Source organism: Pempheris klunzingeri, chromosome 12 (genome assembly GCF_042242105.1).
Source record: "Pempheris klunzingeri isolate RE-2024b chromosome 12, fPemKlu1.hap1, whole genome shotgun sequence".
Taxonomy (NCBI): Eukaryota; Metazoa; Chordata; class Actinopteri; order Acropomatiformes; family Pempheridae; genus Pempheris; species Pempheris klunzingeri.
Window position 1 is genome coordinate 5,853,157 of NC_092023.1, and position 20,862 is coordinate 5,874,018.

General features: G+C 43.4%; 3 protein-coding genes across 4 annotated transcripts; all 3 read right to left on the minus strand.

Moving 5' to 3' along the window:
• Positions 1 to 1,147: 1,147 nt before the first annotated feature.
• wnt8b (wingless-type MMTV integration site family, member 8b) lies at positions 1,148 to 13,070 on the minus strand. Of its 2 annotated transcripts, none has more exons than XM_070840469.1 (6): positions 13,033 to 13,070; positions 5,338 to 5,371; positions 3,899 to 4,037; positions 3,229 to 3,354; positions 2,953 to 3,095; positions 1,148 to 1,717 (listed from the first exon to the last, which is right to left on the minus strand). In XM_070840469.1, the coding sequence occupies exons 2-6, from the start codon at positions 5,350 to 5,352 to the stop codon at positions 1,148 to 1,150; spliced, it is 993 nt and encodes a 330-aa protein (XP_070696570.1). In that variant the 5' UTR covers positions 5,353 to 5,371; positions 13,033 to 13,070. The 2 variants fall into 2 exon arrangements, with proteins under 2 accessions (XP_070696570.1, XP_070696569.1); XM_070840468.1 differs by lacking the exon at positions 13,033 to 13,070 and adding an exon at positions 6,230 to 6,300.
• scdb (stearoyl-CoA desaturase b) lies at positions 10,578 to 15,644 on the minus strand. Its single transcript, XM_070840467.1, has 5 exons — positions 15,381 to 15,644; positions 14,392 to 14,522; positions 13,532 to 13,737; positions 12,245 to 12,477; positions 10,578 to 10,862 (listed from the first exon to the last, which is right to left on the minus strand). The coding sequence occupies exons 1-5, from the start codon at positions 15,613 to 15,615 to the stop codon at positions 10,663 to 10,665; spliced, it is 1,005 nt and encodes a 334-aa protein (XP_070696568.1). The 5' UTR covers positions 15,616 to 15,644; the 3' UTR covers positions 10,578 to 10,662.
• A 2,328-nt stretch (positions 15,645 to 17,972) lies between these two features.
• Positions 17,973 to 20,816, minus strand: trmt2b (tRNA methyltransferase 2 homolog B). The gene is made up of 2 exons (XM_070841358.1): positions 19,803 to 20,816; positions 17,973 to 18,916 (listed from the first exon to the last, which is right to left on the minus strand). Exons 1-2 carry the CDS (start codon positions 20,667 to 20,669, stop codon positions 18,293 to 18,295), a joined length of 1,491 nt encoding a protein of 496 aa, XP_070697459.1. The 5' UTR covers positions 20,670 to 20,816; the 3' UTR covers positions 17,973 to 18,292.
• Between the last annotated feature and the right edge of the window lie 46 nt (positions 20,817 to 20,862).

The window sequence follows — 20,862 nt, forward strand, 5'->3', positions numbered from 1 at the left end:
CAAAATTAGAGGCGGGATGATTTTTAAGGGCAACTTGCCTCATGCCCTCCACCCCCACGGCCCTAGTCTGTCTGGACAAAGTTAATTAAACTAGTATTAAACAGTAAAGAAACTTCCAAGCGCTTGGGAGTTAGGGGGCTCTTTGAGGATTACCATGATGAGGGAGAGAACGGGAGGTATTTGTTGAGGCGAAATTGAGAAAGGCGTGATGGAACGAAGAGTACGAAGAGCTGGAAAGTTTTCTATTCTTGTTGGTTTGCCCCAGAGTATCCTAACCCCAGTGTGAACAATGTGAAGAGTAAGATTGTGTTTACTGCAAACCATCAGGTATTACTGTCACAAAGAGTGTGTTAAAGAAGCATGAACTCTTTCCTCAGGCTGAATGATATATAAGATTGAAAGATTTATTATTCTTTCATCACATTTTAATAGAAAACAAACCACAAAAGCGACTAACAATAAAGCAAAACTAGGAAATGCTGTGCAATAAATTAACAATGTACAGTACAAAGTGCTTCATTTTATATACAATTAAATACATAAAGAGGGCAGCAAAGGTCAGGGCGAGCCAGGTGACCCCCCAAAAAAAGTCAAAATGTTTCAGATTCAAAGATTGGCAGTGATAATTGAAATATATGAAGATTACTGCTAGGCTGACAGTCTTAGGTGGTCTTGGGAATACAACTTGACAGGTTCTTGAAAAATGTCATTTTAAAAGCTAATTAAGCCATTGCTCAATAGTGGTCGGACATCCATCACTCACAATCTAATAACTGTTTAAGTTTTCCCCCAAGGTTTTTTGTGTATGTCTGAAAATAAATAAATCATGTTCTGGAAAATGTTTGAATGCAGAGAAATGTGACTTTTCAAAATGCTGTGAAAAGTATAAAAATATATCTTAAATACATTTATACCAAAAAATTCTACAAGTCTGAAAAACGTCCTCTCCTCATCTTCTCTATCGTGTGGTTTTGTGCACATCCCATTGCTTTGAACTTTTAATACAAAATTGACAATGAAGATGGTCTGAAATTGTATTTTTGCTATGTTTCTGCTCAAAACACACACTATTTGAACATGCACAGAGAGTTTGGGTGTTGACAGTGGTACAAATATGACGACAGCATGGGAGACGTGATGAAGATGCTCAGTGCTTCTTCCTCAGTCTGAGGTTCTTCCGACGGCTACTGGCGCTCTCGTTCCTTCCCCTCTGACCTCCTCTCTTTACGCAAAAGTACTTGGTCACTGTCTTTCTGCACTGCTCACACTTCACCGCGCAGCACCAGTGGAATTTACAATTACAGCTCGACACCATCTCAGCTTTGCGCTCCTCCACAGCCAAGCCGCACTCTCCACACAGCCTCTTGCAGCTCCGCTTCTCCCATTTGCTCAAGTTCTTGCCCTTCTTGAGGCACTCGCGGCCCTCTGTGCCCGGCAAGCCCAGGGTGCGGTTTTCCAGGCAGTAATCGGGGGAGTCTTCGAGGTGGACCAGCTCCTTACGAGAGATGGAGCTAAAGGTCTCAGCGATGGCCCCCCGGCTGGCCGCGCTGTTCCCCGCTCCTCGGAGGAGGTCCACCTTCAGGGCCCGGTGGTACTTCTCCTTCAAGTAGTTCCCAACCTCCCTAAACTCTGGCAGTTGCAGCCAGCAGGTCTGAGTGGTGCAGCTTCCCGACACTCCGTGGCATTTACATGTCCTCTGCATGGTGCCCTTCACAGCCTGGATACACAGAAAGGAGGTAAAGAAGGAAGAGTTACTTTATTACAATGTATTTGTAGTTCACAGTGTTGAAGAATATTGTTTCATATGAAAAACAAAACAAGAACATTGATTCTATTCTTTGGGTGTGAGTAGGCATATGCACACATATGTACATGTCTCTATGTAAGTATGTGTGTGTAAAAGAAAGGATGTCCATTGTCTCTTGATTGATGTGTTGTCAAATTAACTGATTGTACTCCCCAAGTTTTCCAGTTAAGTAAAAAAAAAGGGGGGATGAATACGCTGAAAGGAAGAAATGATAGCTTCAAGGTCCATTGCTGAGTTTCTTTGTCGTCCTCAGTGTTTCCTGACTTTACCCGACACAAAACAGCTGTCAGTTGAAAAGGGACGTTTTCTTTTCGTGAGGAGGGGATGAACTTTCTGTTGAGGTGAGGCTGAATCAAAGTTTCACATTGAGTCCCATTATCCCCCCAGAAGAAATAGAAGTATTTATTTAGCATGTTCATTATCAACATGTGTTCTAGTGTGAGAAGACCCAATGGAGAGTCCCATTGAGCGGAGAAATGAAAAAGGAGTTTTTCTCTCGTTCTATCCCCATTTTTTTCTGTTACAATGATGCTCCAGGTGCCATGGGGATCCTCAGGCCCAACAGGGGGGAGCAAAGGCACCGTAAACAAAGAGCACTTCAGCTGCACGCCTGTGGTCCCCTCAGACTCCCTCAGGGCCAAACAAAGACCAACATAAATGTGGGATCCTTATTGCAAGAATAAAACTAAACACTTATTTTAAAAAGCAGCATAATACAGAATGCTGTGCAATGTCTGGCTCCCCAGGATCTCTAATTAAGCTTGCACCAGTGATCCTGAGATTCTTGAGTTGAGGTATTGTCATAAAGGGCATTCAGCACTGGTAAATAGGCCCTTCTGGTACACCGAACACACTGTTATTATCGGGGACGAGTGGCACCTCACTTATAGCTGCGTGAAAGGGATGCTTGGGTGGCACACTCAGTGTAATTCTGAGCGGGGGAAAAATGATTCAAAAGGTGCTTTACACTGTGCAATCAGTTGGAGGGCCTGGGGAGATTCTTAAAATTTCAAGTAAGCTGCCTCCCAATTTAAATACTGTATGGTTCAAATTAAAGGCATATATAAAATCGCACAGTTGTACTGCATCTAATACTAAGATGGGCCAAGTGGATGGAGTGAATTAAGAGCACCTACTGTACCTACCTTGCGTCCAGCCTCGTTATTGTGGAGATTCATTGCCGCCCGTGCATCCTGCCCAGTCTCCAGGGCATCGACAAACTGTTTGGAGATGGCCTCGCCAAAGCCAACATTGTCGCTGCAGCCGCCCCACAGCCATCCATGACCACCTAGCGGAACGAAAAAAAGAACTTGGTTAAAATTATCTGTGCTTTTTGATTCAAGAAGAAGACGACGAGGTATCTTGACACACATCAACCTCTGCGGCGGGTATTTATGTGCAGATTTGTGTGTTTCTCTGACCTCGCTGTCCGTTCCTGCTGTCGTCACAGCCACAGTTGTCAAAGTCTCCGAGGCTGCAGTTCCTGGTTAAAGTGTACATGACTCCAGCAGAGCTGATGGCATGAACAAATGCTGTCTCCCGGTTTGCTGTCAACAGAAAGACTCATTAACTATCTTGTTGGACAGGAGTTTTATACGCTTACTTCTCTCAGTAAGTTCAGTTGCTTCAATTACCCAAGTTTCAGTTCTCATATTACATATTTTGTCCCATACCTTTTATGCATAAAGTGGCTTTAAAAATTCAGTAATTGGTCAATTTCCCATATTCTGTTGAGGACTATTAAACCTGTCTCAACGGTATCACTTCTAAAGTGTGCCTGCATGAATTGTATTGGCTAATACATGTGACTCCTTGTTTTGTTAATTTCAGTATAATCCTCCCATAAACTGCAAATAGAGGCACTAATTCTGGAGGATGTTTTTGCCCATTCTAACTATCCCGAAGGGATGGAAAGTGTTTTGACAAAGCAAACATCTCTTATTTGATTTCTTATTTCATCTTACAGATACACAACACTTTTTCACCATCTCTGATAATCCATTAGCCACGTTTGAGTCGCTCTCAGCCTCCCTCTGCAGTGTGAAGATGCTGGCGTTGAGGCTGGCTGGTCTCTGGAGACCCCGGACTTACCGCTGCGCAGGCTGCTGTGTGTAGACAGCTGCAGAGCTCTCTCAGGGCAGTTCCAGCGGTCCCATGCGAACTGGTACTTGCACTCCTCTATGCCACTCTGAGCTCCTGCTGCCACACTGCTGGAGTAGATCAGATACGCCTGCAGCGACAGACACAGGAAATACCAAACCCTTCAAATAATGCACAGGCATCAAACATCTTGCAACAATGACCATGTGATTTAACCCTTTAAGGTCCGCACCAAGAAAAAAGTGATGGAAAAATGTATTCTTTATATATTTTATGTCCTTGGGGCACTAATTACAAAAATCTATGTTTTTTTATGAACAGACCCCACATTTTTTGAAATACTGGCCTCTACCAAACGGTTGAGATGTCGTAGGTAAAACATGTTTTCAATAAGATATAGTGAGTCAAAATGTGCTCTGCCATATGGTTGAGCGGAAGGTTAAAGAAGATAAGATGGTTCTGAAGAATCTGGCATGGTTTCAGACCTGTATATATATCAAATATATTAAAAACTAGTATCTTTAGAGAAGATTTACCTGATGCAAAAACATTTAATAGTTGCATCCAACCTAATAAACCCAACCTCAGTCAGTAGAGTATAAATGACTTTTTTTGAATGAATGCCAGAACACAGAATCCAGACAGACACCGCCTCAAGAGATTCACTGGTTACAGATATAACATTACTTCTGCACACACTCAGGGATCACAAAAATTAAATGTGAAATGTGAAAGAAAACTAGGAACAGTGATGTTAACCAGCCTCATGATGATTTACATCATCCCGCTGTTGTGGAAACTTTTATTCTTCACCACGAGACAAGTCTTATTCACATGATGTTTATGACAGGGACAAAAAAGGGCCAGTCCGAGATATGTTGGAAGTTTTGGAGACTGAGACCATGCTCACCATAAGTTTCATGGCAAAAAGAACGTGAGCCGCATTCAAACATTACTAGACTTTTTAAATTCCAGTGAATGCAATGAAATATGCTGGGTCCTTGGCTTTCGCCCGCCTCTCTGCTGCTTGTTCAGTCTGTGTGGACGATAATACAACTAATATGTCTCAAGTGGCCTTTGGGGAGATGGAGAACCACCTCTTTCACAGGGGTCTGGCTCACTAATGATGACCACCCACTACAGCGATGCCTGCCCTCTCCCCTTAAAACATTCAACCCACAGATACACAGAGCCTCTGAATAAGGTCAAGTGTACGGAGGGAGGAAAGAAAAAAATCACAAAGGGCCAAGAATATCACTGATATATCATTAGTGCCATTGTTGTATACAGGCAGGTACCAGAGCTGGCCAGTACACTTGAGGTAAGACATCACAGGTCTGCACTGAAAAATCACAGAAAGCACATTTTCTTTCCCACTCTCTCTTTTGGGAGAAGGACAGAGTGAAAAGATCAAAAGAAAGTTGGCTTACCTTGGGTCCAGTCATCAAGAAATTATTCACTGACCTGGAAAAGGAGACAGCTTATTCACTCAGGGAAGCTCAGTGTCCTTCGCAAATTCCTCTGCTAACATCTCTCATTAGTGCGCTTTTAACATGTTAAACCGTGACACCAGCAGGCATCCAAAACCTCAGGGAACAATACTGATGCATTTGTTAAAAAGTTTCAAGAAATGTAAGACCTGAGGGCGACGCTCGCCTACTTGTTTGTCTAATTTGGGGTTGCCAGGTTGGGAAAAATCCTATTGGCTGGTGCTGATCCTTTATTTTTTGGTAATAATGATTAAGGAAGATTTAAATGGTCATAATGCATTTGTAAATGGTCATGTGTTTCCTATTTGTTAATAAGCCAAGTCTGCCATCATACATGTTAACACCTCATTAATAAATGGTTTTAACACATAAAGTCTGCATTTTCCAGTGCTGGTAAGTTATTAATAAATGGATTTTAAATATGCTGCCCCTTTCTTAGGAATAAGCGGTCAGGTGGTATAACCAGCCAAAGGGAGTTTTCACAGCCTGGCAACCTAAAAGCTATTGATTTAAAAAGCATTAATAAATGATTTATTCACTATTAATAAAGCCATTAGTTACAAATTATAACCCATTTATAAAACGTGACTTGTTAAAAAGTGGCACATGTGAAATTAATACAATAAATCCAGTTACCACTAATATTATTTTTCTCATTTCCATTCGCTAGATTGTTCAATTAAGTGATTATATGGATCATGTTTATGTCTTTCCAATATATTCTGAAGAGGGAAAACAACGGGCTGAAAAGCAATTACACACTGACAAACATCAAGTCTTATGTAGCATGTCGATATATATATATTCATATTTCACGATAAATCAAACTTACCAGCAGCAGCACGACCTCATGTGAGCCAGTAGAATGAAAATGTAATAGCAAACCTCCAAATGCATGAACATCCTGACAGGTGAGGTTGAGGATGACGGTCACTGAGAGCCCGTCCAAAGCCTGCAGACACTCAAACGATGGAGAGGAAACTGAGCGACCAGTACATGAAACCTCACCAAGGGCTTCCAGGATTCAAGGAGGGGGCTCTGAAATGGAGCTGCTCTCGTCCCAACAAGAGATTATCTGCTTAATTAAAGATTTTCCCCCTTCTTAACTCCCTTGGCCAATCAGAAGTATTGCACCGAGGAGAGACTGAAATGATCAAAAGGGCACCCTGGGCCTTCAGGGCCGGGCAACGCTAGGTTCCCTGCCTCCATTCAAGAGCAAAGGAAGATCTGTTTAATCCTTTAGGAAAAGTGTAACACTGATCCCTTGAATTTCTAGTCGGGAGAAAAAAGTTTATTTAAACTATCCAAAGCGCAGCAGATTGTCGGGGATTAGTGGGAGATAGTCATCTGGATGGCGAATTGTTGGTTTGATAGGACCACAAAAAAAAATGAGGCCCGTACAGTGTGTTCCTGCGGAAGTAATTCAGGGTTTCACTAAGGTGTGATTGAATCAATGTTTATCACCATTAAACACAAAGACTATTACTCAGACGACGGTAGACTCCATCTGACCATTTTATTTCAAATGGGGTCAAACTGCCTCATTAAATAAAAAAAAATTTAAAAAAATCCTGGTCAGCGTCACATATATCGGTGAAGAATTTATTTCCACAAAGGGATCAACTGCAGGTTGATGCATATGGATGTGATTTCCATTTCCCCCCAAAACTATGCAGTTATAGTCGCAGACATGGAGGTGTGGATATATTAGTTATCATTTCGGACACCTGCGGGTGATATTAGATGAATAAATGGCGCATACAGCAGCGATGAGAGGGTTTTATGGCATTGACTTTACTGCAGCGGAGTTTTTAGCATTATTATTATTATCATTTAAGATGATCGTGCTTTACTGCAATATTATGATAATAATGTAAAATTATTACCACTGGATGATTTTCATTTGTTTAGGAGTTTAAAAGCGATGACCCCCCCCCCCCCCCCCCCCCCCCCTTTACAGAGAATAAGAGGTGGATTGGGGCAGAGTGAAGGCCTGGCCATTGATCAGATATGTGACATTTGCATCACTAATCCAGACGGTCCCTACCTAACACTGGATGAAGGGTTATTTCCCAATAACCCCGTCTGACCCTTAGGACCCTTTCCTTTGGCATAGGCAGCCCTTTAGCAATCTTCTTGTGTGCAAATTAGGATTAGAGAAAACAGTGATTTGGAGGGGGTCGGATGGGTGGAGGGAGGGAGGGAGGGAGGGAGGGTGGACTTCTGAGGGATGTTTTTGGATTAAGATTTAAAGAGGAATGACGAGTAAAATCAGACACCAGCAGGATCCATCCTCTTGTTTTAGAAAGCACCACTAAAATATTTTTTACAGTTAGGCCAATTATTTCATCAACCAGAGTAAGAACAACGTGAAACACACACGATTGGTGATCTAAATGTGAAAAATAGCTGTGTGTGCAGCATAAATGCACAAATGAATCACCTACAGATGCTGAAATATGATTCTAATACAAGTGGGAACTAAAAGTGAATCCTCATCATTTCAGTCAAGTAAGTGATGATCAGATGTGCTGCAGCAGCAACATCAACCAAGTTTCTCAAAGTCCTCTGTGTTGCATAAGTGTGCAGGCAGACAGCATGCGCCTGACTACAGTGGAGTGTCCGAGCTCTGACTGGCAGTGCAGCCACACTGAGGTGCTACATGCCCTGAGGAGGATGGCCTGACAGTCTGCAGCCAATAGACAGAGGGCTGATGTCACTGTTGGGGCAACAGAGATCAGCAGTGGAGGGACGCATACAGTATAATTGGACTGGACTCAAACTGGTGGCTGCACTCTGTGGCAGACAGCAGCATTTTGGCAGAAAATGACCAATAGCAACAGGCAATTTATGTGTACTGTTTCTACACAGGACAGCAGGATGTACTGTGCCGGCTGTTAACGTCCCATAAAGAAATCCTCCAGCAGAGGGAGCAAGTTTACAGATCCTTCAAATGTTTGGAGGGTGTGTTCATAGTAAAAACTACAGCATCTTCATTGAACCCATTAAGGAAATTCTCTTTTTGCTTGCCCACCGCAGAGCAAATCAGGATCAAATACTAGGAGGTGGCATGTGGTGACAGGAACCACCGTGATAACCAAAAGGAATTAATGGTCTCAGCTTCAACATCTAAGTTTGCAGGAGTGCACACATAAACCTGCAAAATATTGAGAACTGTATCCGCAGAAATTTGCCTGGAATGTGCAAACGATATCTGCAGGAGCTTTAAATACGCATGGTGCTGTCACAAGCGTAGCAGTCTTACAACAATGTGAGGTGTGTGTGAGACATGTGAGCTGACAGTCTAAAAACAAGACAGGCAGATGCTCCATTGTGTCAGCTGCAAGATGCATTCAGAGAACACACATAACCTCTGTTGGACCAACTCATAGGATGAGTATATAACGGCCTGTTGTGCAGACGAACGTTAATCAAACCCACAAAACTGTCAGTAAAAATCTGAGTGTTTCCTAAAACTTGATTATGGGAACATGTAAAAATTAAAAAAACAGCTTTTCATGTGATGGATTTACATAGAAGCTGTATATCACACTGCAGTGTAGTTATAATATAATCTACATTTTCCATTTAATAATTAAGCACTTTAATAGTAAAGTTAGTACCATAATCTTAATAATAGTTCGTTATCATTATCAGCAGCAGTTATTATTGTAGTATCCACAAGCCACTGATGAAGAATGTAACAGAAATGATGTGATCATATTTTTTTTTATTCAGTATACGAATAAGGAGTATTACAGAAATTCCAACAAAAAACAGCAAAACATACGTCGTCACAAGTAGAAAATTTGGTTTATTTATGGTACATACAGTGGGCAAAAACATTCTTTGAAAAAATGTGCCATTTTTAAGGCATTCAAACTTCAAGAAGTTAACACTGTATAAAATTGTAGCTCTGTAAAAGAGGAAGTGTCACAAATATTACAACAATATCATTTATGATATAACAAGTTTGGATTTTCTTTTAGAGCAAAGTGTTTGGTTACACAAAAGTTAAACCATAGATTTGTTGAATGGTCCCTCGTTTTCCACTATAAATAAGGGAATTCAATAGTTGACGTGATCCTTAAAAACAGAGACCACACAGTCGTTGGACTGAAAATTTAAGCCCTAATTGATTTCCATAACTTGCACTCTTAATTTTTTTCAAACATGTGTGCAACCCTCCTAAGGCATTCGGGCAAGAGTCCAGACACACGTTTCAGTATCGCACAGCACAAAAAGGTAAATGCGCCTCCTGCACATGACTCATTAACCTTATCTGAGGGAGAGGGACACCTTATATCTGAGCGCATTTCAAATAAATACACAATAAATGCAAATAATTCTCTCTTGTCAGATTAAGAATGAGAAGTCTGGTTCTGTGTTTCACTCCAGAGGCATCTACATGAAGGGGGTTAATGATGAAGCCCCAGACGGCTTCACTACTCAACCAGAGGTATACACCGCATTACACCAGAGAACTTCATCCTCATTAGGAGCCCCTTGGACAGCTGGACACAGTGGGTGTGAGAGTATCCCAACGTATGACACATCTGAACTGTACTCGACCAGGGTAACTCTGGTACGACAAATGGAGACAGTTCAGTAGAGTGTTGACTATCTTGGTGTTGGTCGTCAACACAGCAGCTTATGGTTAAAGTAGACTACTAAATTACCAAAAATAAAGAAAACCTTAGCTTAAAATAGACATATATCAAAATGAAACTCACTTCTGACAGAAGTTAGAGCGGAAAGGCCCTCTGGCCCTGTAGAGAAACCTTTCTGTCAGTAAAGCTTTCCAAGTGCCAAAGACTATTAATAAATATCACATCAACAAACAAGAGATACAGTGAATTATTCTGTAATTACTGCTTTAACACACTGCTCAAACACACTTGTTTGGTTGTCCGACTGCTGCCGAAAGAGATTTAAATCCCAATCAGCCTTTTTCATTCTCGTCGTGCCCGTTTTTACATTATGGTGAAAAAGCTGTGCTTGCACATGAGGCCAAGTCGCTGGCTGTGGCTAATAGTCGGTGAAGACACTTCAAAACTTAAAAAGAGACCCACGCGATTTATGGAAAGGTCTGCAACTCTAAGCCAATATTAGTCCCAGGAAGAGGTTTATCTTATAATGAGAAGCATGGTAAACAACCCCCCCCACCCCCACCCCCCCACTGTAATGCTGCTATACTTGTTGCTACGTTCTGTCTTGGTTCAACATGTCTGTGTCAGTTGCAGAGTTTGTGACTTGTGGTGTGACTCAGCCACTCTTGTTGCTGTTGTCCCCCGTTCGCAGTTTGCGAGCGACGATCATTTCCTTTGACACCCGCTTGCGGTCCTTGGCCAAACCCAGGAAGCACATGATGTCTATAAAGGCAGTGGTGAGATTGAGCTTGCAGCCAAACTCACTGGTAGCGTAGTCAAAGGGGAACGTGTGATGGTAGTTGTGGAAGCCTTCCCCTGAAAACCAAAAAGAAAAACTTTACTCAAGAAAAGCCTGTTGGAGACTTTAGTATCTTACACGGCAGGAGAACAGAGACAGCAGCACCTCAATTCTCAGCACACATAACGAGAACATGAGAGGATACACTATTGGTGTCTAAAACAAGGAATTATGACCATCAGTGTTACCCCCAGTTACATTTTATCAAATTTCTTGGTCACCGACGACAGGAGCCTTCGATGTCTGGAGCACAGCACAGCGATCACCTGCAGCCTCGGTGACCCTGAGAGCGGAGCATCACTCCTTATCTGGAGGGCTCCAGCCAACCCAGACGGCTAAACTGTGCTCTAAAGCCAGAGACGGGGCTTTTCCAGCTTTAGATTTCAAAGCTGTCCTGAATGGGACCCCTTGACCTGATCGTGAACTGGGAAAACACCTGTCTGCAGAGGCTAAAGAGGAAAAATTCACTCACGGCCGGCTTTTTAGAGGCTTGACGACCAGACACATGTAATGCTGCTGGTTAAGTTACGGGCTGAAGTCTGTGGAACTTGTTAGATAAATTAGTTTTTATGGATCATGGTACAGTGGTTTCCATGTTTCATTGAAAAGTGCCAGCTGTAAACAATCCATGATGCTACTTTTGTGTTGATGGATGTTGGCGTTATCATCAGAAAGTGGAGCAGCAGAGAAATAACTATTGTAACTAATTAGAATGACACAATAAGTGGTACTAAATAGGTGAAAGTGGGCTTGGGTGCATATTTCTTTCCCTATAATTTGTTTCCTTTGCTCTCACAGTTACCACAGAGCATTTAGTTCAGTGCAGTACAATAAAAAAGCGATCTTGCTTTCAAGCTTGGTAGATAAAATGGGGCAGACAATGTTCTTGTGAGGCTGCATGGAAATACAGTTGAAAACAAAGAAACGTCTGCCAGAATTGTGCATTCTTGTGCAATCATTAGTTAGCTCGTGAATCTCAACAATGCACAGTGCTGTTTGCAGCACCATTGCTCTGTGGTGTCAGCCACCACAATAAAGTCTTGACTCATAGGAAACAGTGATACTGAAAATAACATCTGCGTTCAGTTAAAAGAAAAACAAGACTGAACACACAGCTTGAAAGCTGACCGCCTCTACATTTCAAAGCTGAAACTGGCACAGCCGGGACAAAATAAACATCGGCCACTGGATTAGCACATTGTCCCGCCACAGACACCAGACTGAATCGGCTTTGAGACAGACCCCACTGTGGTGGATAAGTGGTGAAAAGGTCGCCACTTGGTCATCAAGGAGCATAAAGACACTAAATTACACAAAAATGCATGTGTGGTGAGAACCCAGCATAAGAACATTACTGCTGGACAAACAATAGTGAATAATGTACGTGCGGCTCTCTTACCTATGGCACTGAAAGCAACCAGTGAGTTTTCCCTCGGGTTAATGGTCTTGTCATAAGGCCTGTTGCCCCATATGTGCGCGGCGCTGTTGACCAGCCAGGTGGCGTTGAGCATCACGGCGTATCTCAGGAGTCCAGGGAGGAAATATCCCACAGCCAAGGATTCACCCCAGAAGTACCAGGGCACCAACATGGGCACGAGGAAGCAAAGGATCACCACAGACAGCTTGTAGTTTCTGAAATTAAAGAATGAAATGTATCTGTGCTGTGATTGTATTCTCACTTCAGTCCAAGGCTTAGTTATATAAAGCAGTGTTTTTAAATAGTCTTTCAAAATGAGGCAGTAAATCATTTCCTGTCTAATGGCTAACGGCATGAAAAAGATTCTTTGATCCCACACCAGACCGTAAATGGAAGTGAAAGCCAACATTGCATCTCATGTTTTTCACTTGTACTCAAAAACTGCACCCATGTCACAGTAAAGCGTCCTATTAAGGCCACAGATTGAATCCTACACTGTTATGAGGGCAATTACGAACATATTGACGTGATTATCTCTGCACAATTTTCAGATCAGTTCACTGTACACAGTTGACAGGACCTTCTGATTGGCCGATGTTAATCCCCTTCCAGAAGGGTGGAAATGTTGGCAAAGGACCAGTCAGTGGACGCTATGGGCGCACGCTGTGATTTGGTCCCTGGTGCTAAAACAGCAGCCCTTATCTGCAGATCTCTCTAAGTGTTATTACGGTCACTACAACCCAGAATACGACATCCTGCCCGACTTGGGCCAAGAGAGGAAATGACTTTTAAGAACAAGACGCAAAGCAACAACAAACCCTGCAAACAGCAGCTGTCCTGCGTTAGCGATATATTCGGTGGCAACATTCAGTGGTAATGCAGGAAGCAGTGCAACATTCACACGTTACCTTGGGTAGTAAAGGGTGTGAAGGACAATGTGATGAATGGGTGAAAGCATTGGGCAGCTAATGGCGCGTGTTCATGGTCTGTCTCAGACTAATGGGCGGTTTTGACATGTTTATTATTGAACCATGACCATGATCCTTTTTCCAAGTGCTTTTATTTCTAGAACTTCAACCGCAAATTAGTTTAGACATTTTTGTTTGAGCGTTTTGTCTGTTCCGGCAAGTCTCAGCAAACAGTCTGCAGTGACAGCAGCCGATCACATGTGGAGTCTGGTTCTGCATCTTTAAGCGGCTTTCAGAGAGACACATTTGACAAGAACAAGAGCAGTAAACCCCAAAACTAACTCTGGTAATGTTTGCTCACCGTCTCTGGAACATAACCACTTTATCCGCCTTCAGGTCCGTCAGCTCCAGTTTTCTGCCCTTGTCTATCACGTCGGGATGTTTGCGAACCAGCAGCCAACCAATGTGGGCGAAGAAGAAACCCCGCGTGGCGTTGTGGGGGTCTGCGTCGGTCTCAGAGTACTTGTGGTGGACACGGTGGTCCCTCGCCCACTCATATATGTCATTCTGTTCGTGGAGAGACATGCAGAGAATTACGCGAGGCGCACATGAATGTGCATGGAAGTTAAAGATCATCAGATTAAGGTCAAGGATCTCGTGAACAATAAACGCATATCAGATTATGTAATTCTACTTAAATCATACACAAGCATTTCACGCACCATACCACCGCCAGTTTATCCTCGCTAGTTCATTCTGTAATAAATAAATGTGACGTATATTGAACATCTGGATGGGTTTAAGATCCCCTCCAGGCTTGTTGTATTATATATTAAATAGTCTGCTTTCAATAATACTTTGTAGCTTTACGTTTCACATGCAAATATTTCTGCCAAGTTTAACTGATGGTCACAAGATGTCTCTTAATACCGAGTCCATTCTCAGTACGTGTGCTCTGCAGACTTTGAGGCTCCACATCACAGTTGTTTTCTCAGTGTAAGTTGCACCCTGGACCGTGACTGGCTTTGGTTATGGTTATGATATCACAAAATCCCACATGTGTTAAACCCTGATTTGACTCTGCATATATGATGCTACACAGTGAAGCTCAGACTTCACAGTCAAGGAAGAAGAACAAAAAATATACATTTGAGCGGAGGGCTGTCAAAAAGTATATGTGAGTGCACGTGGGATACTTTTTTTTTTTTTTCCCCATTTTACCTGAAAGGCCATTGAGTTGGCGAGAGCGAGGAAGATTCTCAGGGGAAGAGAAGCCTTATAGGATCTGTGGCTCCATAATCTGTGTGCGCCAGCAGTCACGCCGAGAGCACTGATGAGGTAGCACACCGCAGCTGGAAGAAAGAGAGGTGGAAAGGACAGATATCTTAGGGGAAACTGTCACCACTGCACTAAGATTAATTTTACACCCATGAGAGCAGAGTCACTGGGACACCATGTTCTTTCCATTACACCCAGGCCTCTTTGTTCAGAGAAAAGACATCTCTGTGGGGAGACGGGATGGTGGGATAACGCAGGTCTGCCCTCACACTTTTGTTGTTCTAAAACTGCTGAATGTGTTTCTATGTGAAGCCTAGACAAGACTACCCAGGATTTGAGACCCGGGGGCTTCTCGCTGGCAAAGAGCATTCTGTTGTGGTGCCACGCAGTTCACAATGGGATGTCTATGGGAATGGTGATTGTGCTTTGTCTTCCCCGGTGAAATAATATGCAGCTCAGCATTGCAAAGAGAGGGGAAAATTATGCAGTGCCAGAGTGGAAACAAAGTTGAGACTGTTCAGGAATTTGAGTCATGCCTCAATGGTCTACATGTACAGGGCGCAAATTCTTATTATTCAGCAAACAATTTGGCTTTTAGCACTAAAATACAAATACTTGTACTTTTGTACATGCTACACATTCTCACAACCCCAAATAGTTTACAATCAGCCACAGGTTTGAGCTTTGAAAGAGGAGACCAGAAAGATTTGACTGCATGCAAGCATGGATTTGTCAAATGTAAATTACAAGGCCAGAATGACTCATTCTCTATTATTCCCACTGGCATGACCCCTCAGGCTGTATGTACTGTAGTTAGCAATGATCACACATCATCAGCACATTCTGTTCTCTGACTGTGGCCCACGGGGAGGAAAAAAAAAACAGCACAAGCTGCAAAGCTGCGCCTGCTATAGTATTTCCTAAATACTTACTCCACACAAGAGTTAAACCCGATGCAGACGGGAGGAGAATCAGTCCATAAAGCGCACCGACGTGTAGGAGGGTCATTAATATGATATTTCTCCACACCAGCATCCGCGGAGGTTTGGGACCCTCTTTCTCTTTGTAGGTGTCGTCAAAAACATCCTCCACAGTCGATGCTTCTGCCATGGCACCTCCGTGCTGCTGTCCGCCGGCGTGATGACTCCTGGTTTCCGTTTCGGTCATTTTGCTGTTACAGCAGTGAGCTGCAGGAGGGGAGGGGGGGTGTGAGTGAGAGAGAGAGAGAGAGAGAGAGAGAGAGCGAGAGAGATGTTGTTCAGTGAAATGCGTAACAGCGGGATGCAGAGACAGAGAGGAAAGTATGGCGGCGGGCTGAGCGCATGCTGCAGTCTGCGCTGCCGAGGCTGCGAAGTCGCTGAACGCAACACCACCCTGATCTGTGGATCCTCTACACCGCCTCGTGCCAAGTTACACCGCAGCCTCCTGGCGTTATAATCTCATATCGGCACCGCTGATTTGCGATTATGATTTGCAGCTTAAACACACCCAACTTTCCAACGTGTCATTTCCAGCTTTGTGTCTGCGCTGCTCCGGCCCTGCTAATGGCTCACGGCTCACGTCAACAGTGAGCAAGCCTCTCCTCCACAGCTCTGCCTCCCGATGGCACCTCTCACCTGGCTCATGCCGCTAAGGGATGTTAACACCGACCTTCGCTGCGCACACAGGTGCCACCCACGCACCGACAGCACGGGTTACTGTGGAAAGCTTGTCACGTTGATGGTTGCATGTTGAGCGCGCGGGACAAAGTTTGACCATTAATGCCAACTACAAGGAACTGACATACGATACGAACACTTTGCATGTTACAGCACCTGTGTAGAAATGTCCAAACGGCTGCTTATCCAGCCTAAACTCACCGTGAGCTCTGCAACAGAGAGAGAGATGCAGATGAGTATGGAAATCAAGATGTGCAGCTCTAACACTGGTGCGTTGATCTCCTGTTGCTGAAGTCCTCCTGTTGCCTATTTCGAAGTCGTTTTAAAGCATTTGGTGGATGAGGAAATTTATGCCACATGCACTGAATATCCTATTGGCTGGCTGCTTAACTTCCACTCACCACCCTCAGTTTCGACCCATCGATGTTATCATACAGTTGATCTGGTCCACGGCAATTACACAATCTTTCCAATCAGCTTGTCCATCTCACTGACCCATAAATCTGATTAAACACTGCAAAATGATTCACATGAAGTCACACAATCAAGGATGTTGCATTGATATAAACTGCCCTTTACCCTCAATGGCATGTCATTCTTTTCCAACACTGTGCAATTTATTGGCAAAAGTAATGTTTCGGTTAACAACTTCGAGACACAGGGCTGGTCTGACGAAATTGCAAAATTAGGCCAAATTTTAGATCAATAACGTACATTTTTCCAGTATAGTGGGCTAAAAAGAATGACCTCAGATGGTCAAAGATCAAACAGGCTGAAAATGAGGAAAATAAGTAGGAGATTGGGTGAAACTTTGCAGATAATGTGCTTATTAATAATGTGACTGTCTTTGGTTTCTCAAGCTTTTGATCAATAAACCACTTTCGGTAAAGGTTTGGTACATTTTGGTAAAGTCTGAGACAGAAAGGAGTAAATACGAGACAGCATTTTGACATGTTACCCAGCAACCTGGCAGTGTTATGGGGTGACAACAGATGATTTCCCAGTCTGTTTGCTAAACCTTGTACAGTCTGGGTGGTTTTGTGCATGAGCATCATCATCCTATTACTTCATTCAAGAGATAAAAGAGCATCCAATTAGCCAAGACCTCCTTATCGCAATGTATGAGCTCACACAAACTGTAGTAACCTCTCAGAAACAAAACTTGGTCACTCCTGCTGTGCACACATTATGTTATGCCCTTTAGTGAACTGGAAGAAATGGGACGTGGCTCCAAAGAAGTTGTAATGGCACCATCTGCTGCACAAATGGAGCGACTGCAGGGCCGGAAAAAGAAAAACGACCACAGAATCAAATCAATATCTCTTTCACACGGTCTCAATAATCTGAAACTATATAAAATAGTATTTACTGCAGACTTTCTTCAAAAACGAAGGGCCTGCACAGCTAGACGGGTGTTTTCAATCAATCAGCAAACTCCAAGAACTAATAAGATTAATGAAGGTGTTAGATGTGTAAATCAACAGGAGAGCAAAGGAGTCACTAATCAACCAAAACCTGTGTGTCTACACACACAGTAGAGCATATGTGCACTATATTTCTTTAGAGCAACCTCACTTCGCAATGTGCACAATACTTTTTTATATTCCCCCTCTGTTTACTGTTCCTATTTTTATGCTTCCTCTAGTTTAAATTGTTCATATTTCCTTCTGTTTATATCTCTGTCCACTAGTTTTATCATTGTTTTACTGAATGTCCTCCTTTTGCTGCCCACTTTTCCTGCTTTAACTCTGTTCCCCACCATGGGACCAATGGATCAGCAGAACATTTGATAGTTCCAACAGCTCAAATGTGAGGATTTGCCATTTTTTCTGTTTTATATGATTGTAAATTCAACAACAAAGCTATTTGTCACCCTGGGCTCTATTTTCTGATATGGTATACACCAAATGAGTAACCAAAAAAAAAGAGAATAGATAGATTAATCAATAATCCAAACAATCATTAGCTGCAGCCCTACCGCTCAGTCCCGAGAGGAGGTCTAATCAATCCAATAAGTGCCAACACCTGTGTGGTTTAACCATGTGTGAGATAATTGAAGGTTCTTACATACATTATCATTACCATCTTGCACACAGTACATCATTATTCAAATCCCCTTTAGCTTTCTAAGGCAACCGGAGTTGTCTGTGAAGGGTTGAAGCCCACCTCTGAACAACAAGTATTTGCTACCTCTCAAAAAGTAGCACCAGTTCACAGTGAGGAGTGTGTGGGAACATATCCACAGGCACAGCCAGAGTTGGAGAAAATGCTTCTCCTGTGAGTTTCTTCTGCGGGTTAGGAGCACAGCAAAGCTCCCTGAAGTTCCTCATAGCTTCTCCGTCCGGTTTACAGGAAACATAGACCAGCTTGCGAATAGCAGGCTGGTTTCGTAAAGCGCGGACCACTCGGTGGTGCAGGCCAGCTCGAGCAGGGTTCACCACCGCTGCCACAGGGCCTCTGTCTGCAGAACTCAACTGGGACATAAGGCCAGGAAGCACCACCTCTGCCTTCCCAGAGATAAACTCACAGTTCAGTACATTGCTGAGAGCTGCGTTGTGTCTTGCATCTTCCACCGCCTGTTCTGTGAGCTCTATGCCAATAATTCTGTCCACTCTGGGAGATATAATAATACCGATGGCACCTGTCCCACAGCACACATCTAGGAGAGTGCCGCCAGCTTTGGCTCTCCCTCCACCTTCCTCCTGGTTTTGGACGCACAGGTCTCTCACCGTGCCGTACAGCACCTCCGCAGCTGCCTTGTTCACTTGGAAAAAGGCATCGGCAGAGATGCGGAACTTGAAGCCAAGCATCTGTGAATGATGCAAAAAAACAGAGGAACACCAGTTAAAAAAAAACAAATGTGATGTAGGCATACATGGATTTTATGCTCCCCGCTCTTCTCTGCCTGTTTTTAAATCATTCCTGCTTAAAGGGACATCACAAAATCTACATGTAGATGTCATGTTGAGCACAGGCTGTGAAAATAGTTGTGTGGTAGCATACAAGTTGTTTGAATTGTATAATGTGTAATTTTGGCTTGAATTAGGAGACTGCTAATCTGTAAGGAAAATCCTGCATTACAAATGACACGTACAGTTTGAAAGACACCGACATTTCCCAGGCTGAGGGGGGGGGGGGTCTAATGGAGGATGCTATCACGTTGCATTATGGGAACTGTAGATGCTTCTCTAACTTAATAAACTTAATAAAATTATGACATTCCTTTTTAAACCTGTAACCAAACTATATTGGCAGCCTAATACTGAATCACTGGAGTACTTGATTTATATGAGATCTGCAGATATACCTGCATGTCAGACCGCATCACTTGATATCAGCTTTAAAAGGGAAATGTCAAATAGTTCCAGTATTATTCTTATTACTGGAAATGGGGAAACATTTTCTTACAATTTCCTTTTCAAGGATTACACCATATGATGCAGCTATTAAATCAGCAACAGAACAAAAATATCACCATCTTACTGAATACTTAACAACAGTAAGATGTGTAAAAAAGGTTAAACCTTTTTTTGCATCTGAATTTGTGTTTGGATGAAAATGGGCCAGCAATTATTAATAAAAACAACTTCAACATTGTTTTGGACATGAGATCATGAAGATGCCAGCTGGAATGTTTCATACATGAAGTCCCTTGAAGATGTTATTATGTAATTTTGCCCTGATGGTGTGCATTACCTCCTCATATATGTGTGGCTGACCATGCAGGAGCTGGTAGGGGGACTGCTCGTGAGTGCAGCGAGTCATGCTGCTCTCCTGGAAGAACAGCGAGTCCAGCTGGCAGACTGATCCGGGCCCCCGTGTGAAGTAATCCACCAGGTCTGCCTTATGGACTGCCACCTCTTCTGGCGTGAGCGTCTGTGGATGGAAGTACACTATGGCCATGGTGTGGCCCTCTGCATTGGTCCTCACCGTGACCTCCCTCCAGTGACCCCCAGTGTGGAACAGCAGGCAGGGCTCCAGGGAGGAGCGGCGGATGAAGTCCTGGTAGCACCTGGCCACCATTTTGTGCTTCTCCGGCATGTTGAGCAAGTGGTCTCCGTTGACACAGACAATGTTTCCCTCCCTGCCTGTGCCCATGTAATACCCGACTGTTTTTGGGTTTCCATCCGCTCCTCTGTTGACAGAAAACGTGGACTTGTTGCGGTAGCCATCCCTCACTGGCGATGGCAGAATGGGCAACACGGGGAAGCTGAGTTTACTCCTGACATGTGATGACGATTGTGATTGTAAGTCACCTGAAAGATGTCCGCAGAGCTGAGACAGTATCCTCTCCTGATGCTTTTGCTTGAGCTCAAGCTGCTCATCATAGCTCAGCCTCCACAGAGGGGTGACCACATCAGCCAGCCTTTCCTCCCAGGACAGATCATCCGTCCAGGGAGGTTTCTTGTGACGTTTTGTCCTCTGTTTCTTTGATGGTCGTCTCCCCTGGTCGGCTACAACTGTGTCACTGGTTGAAAACAACAGACAGGTTTGCCTCACAGTGTACAGAAGCTTCCGTTTGACACATATGACTGACCTGCTGTATGCAGCTGCCAAAGCCATTTTGGCTTTCAAGAAGAAGCAGTTCTGTGTAATAGTGCTGTGGAGAAGACCGGTGCAGCTAAATATATACAACTAACACCGCTGTCTTTGGATATCAGTGTTAAAAAGCGTATTTTTCTGCCGGGTGTTGTGAAGCGCATGCTGAAGGTTCAATTCAACAGCTGTGACGTATAATTTAAGAGACACGCAACCT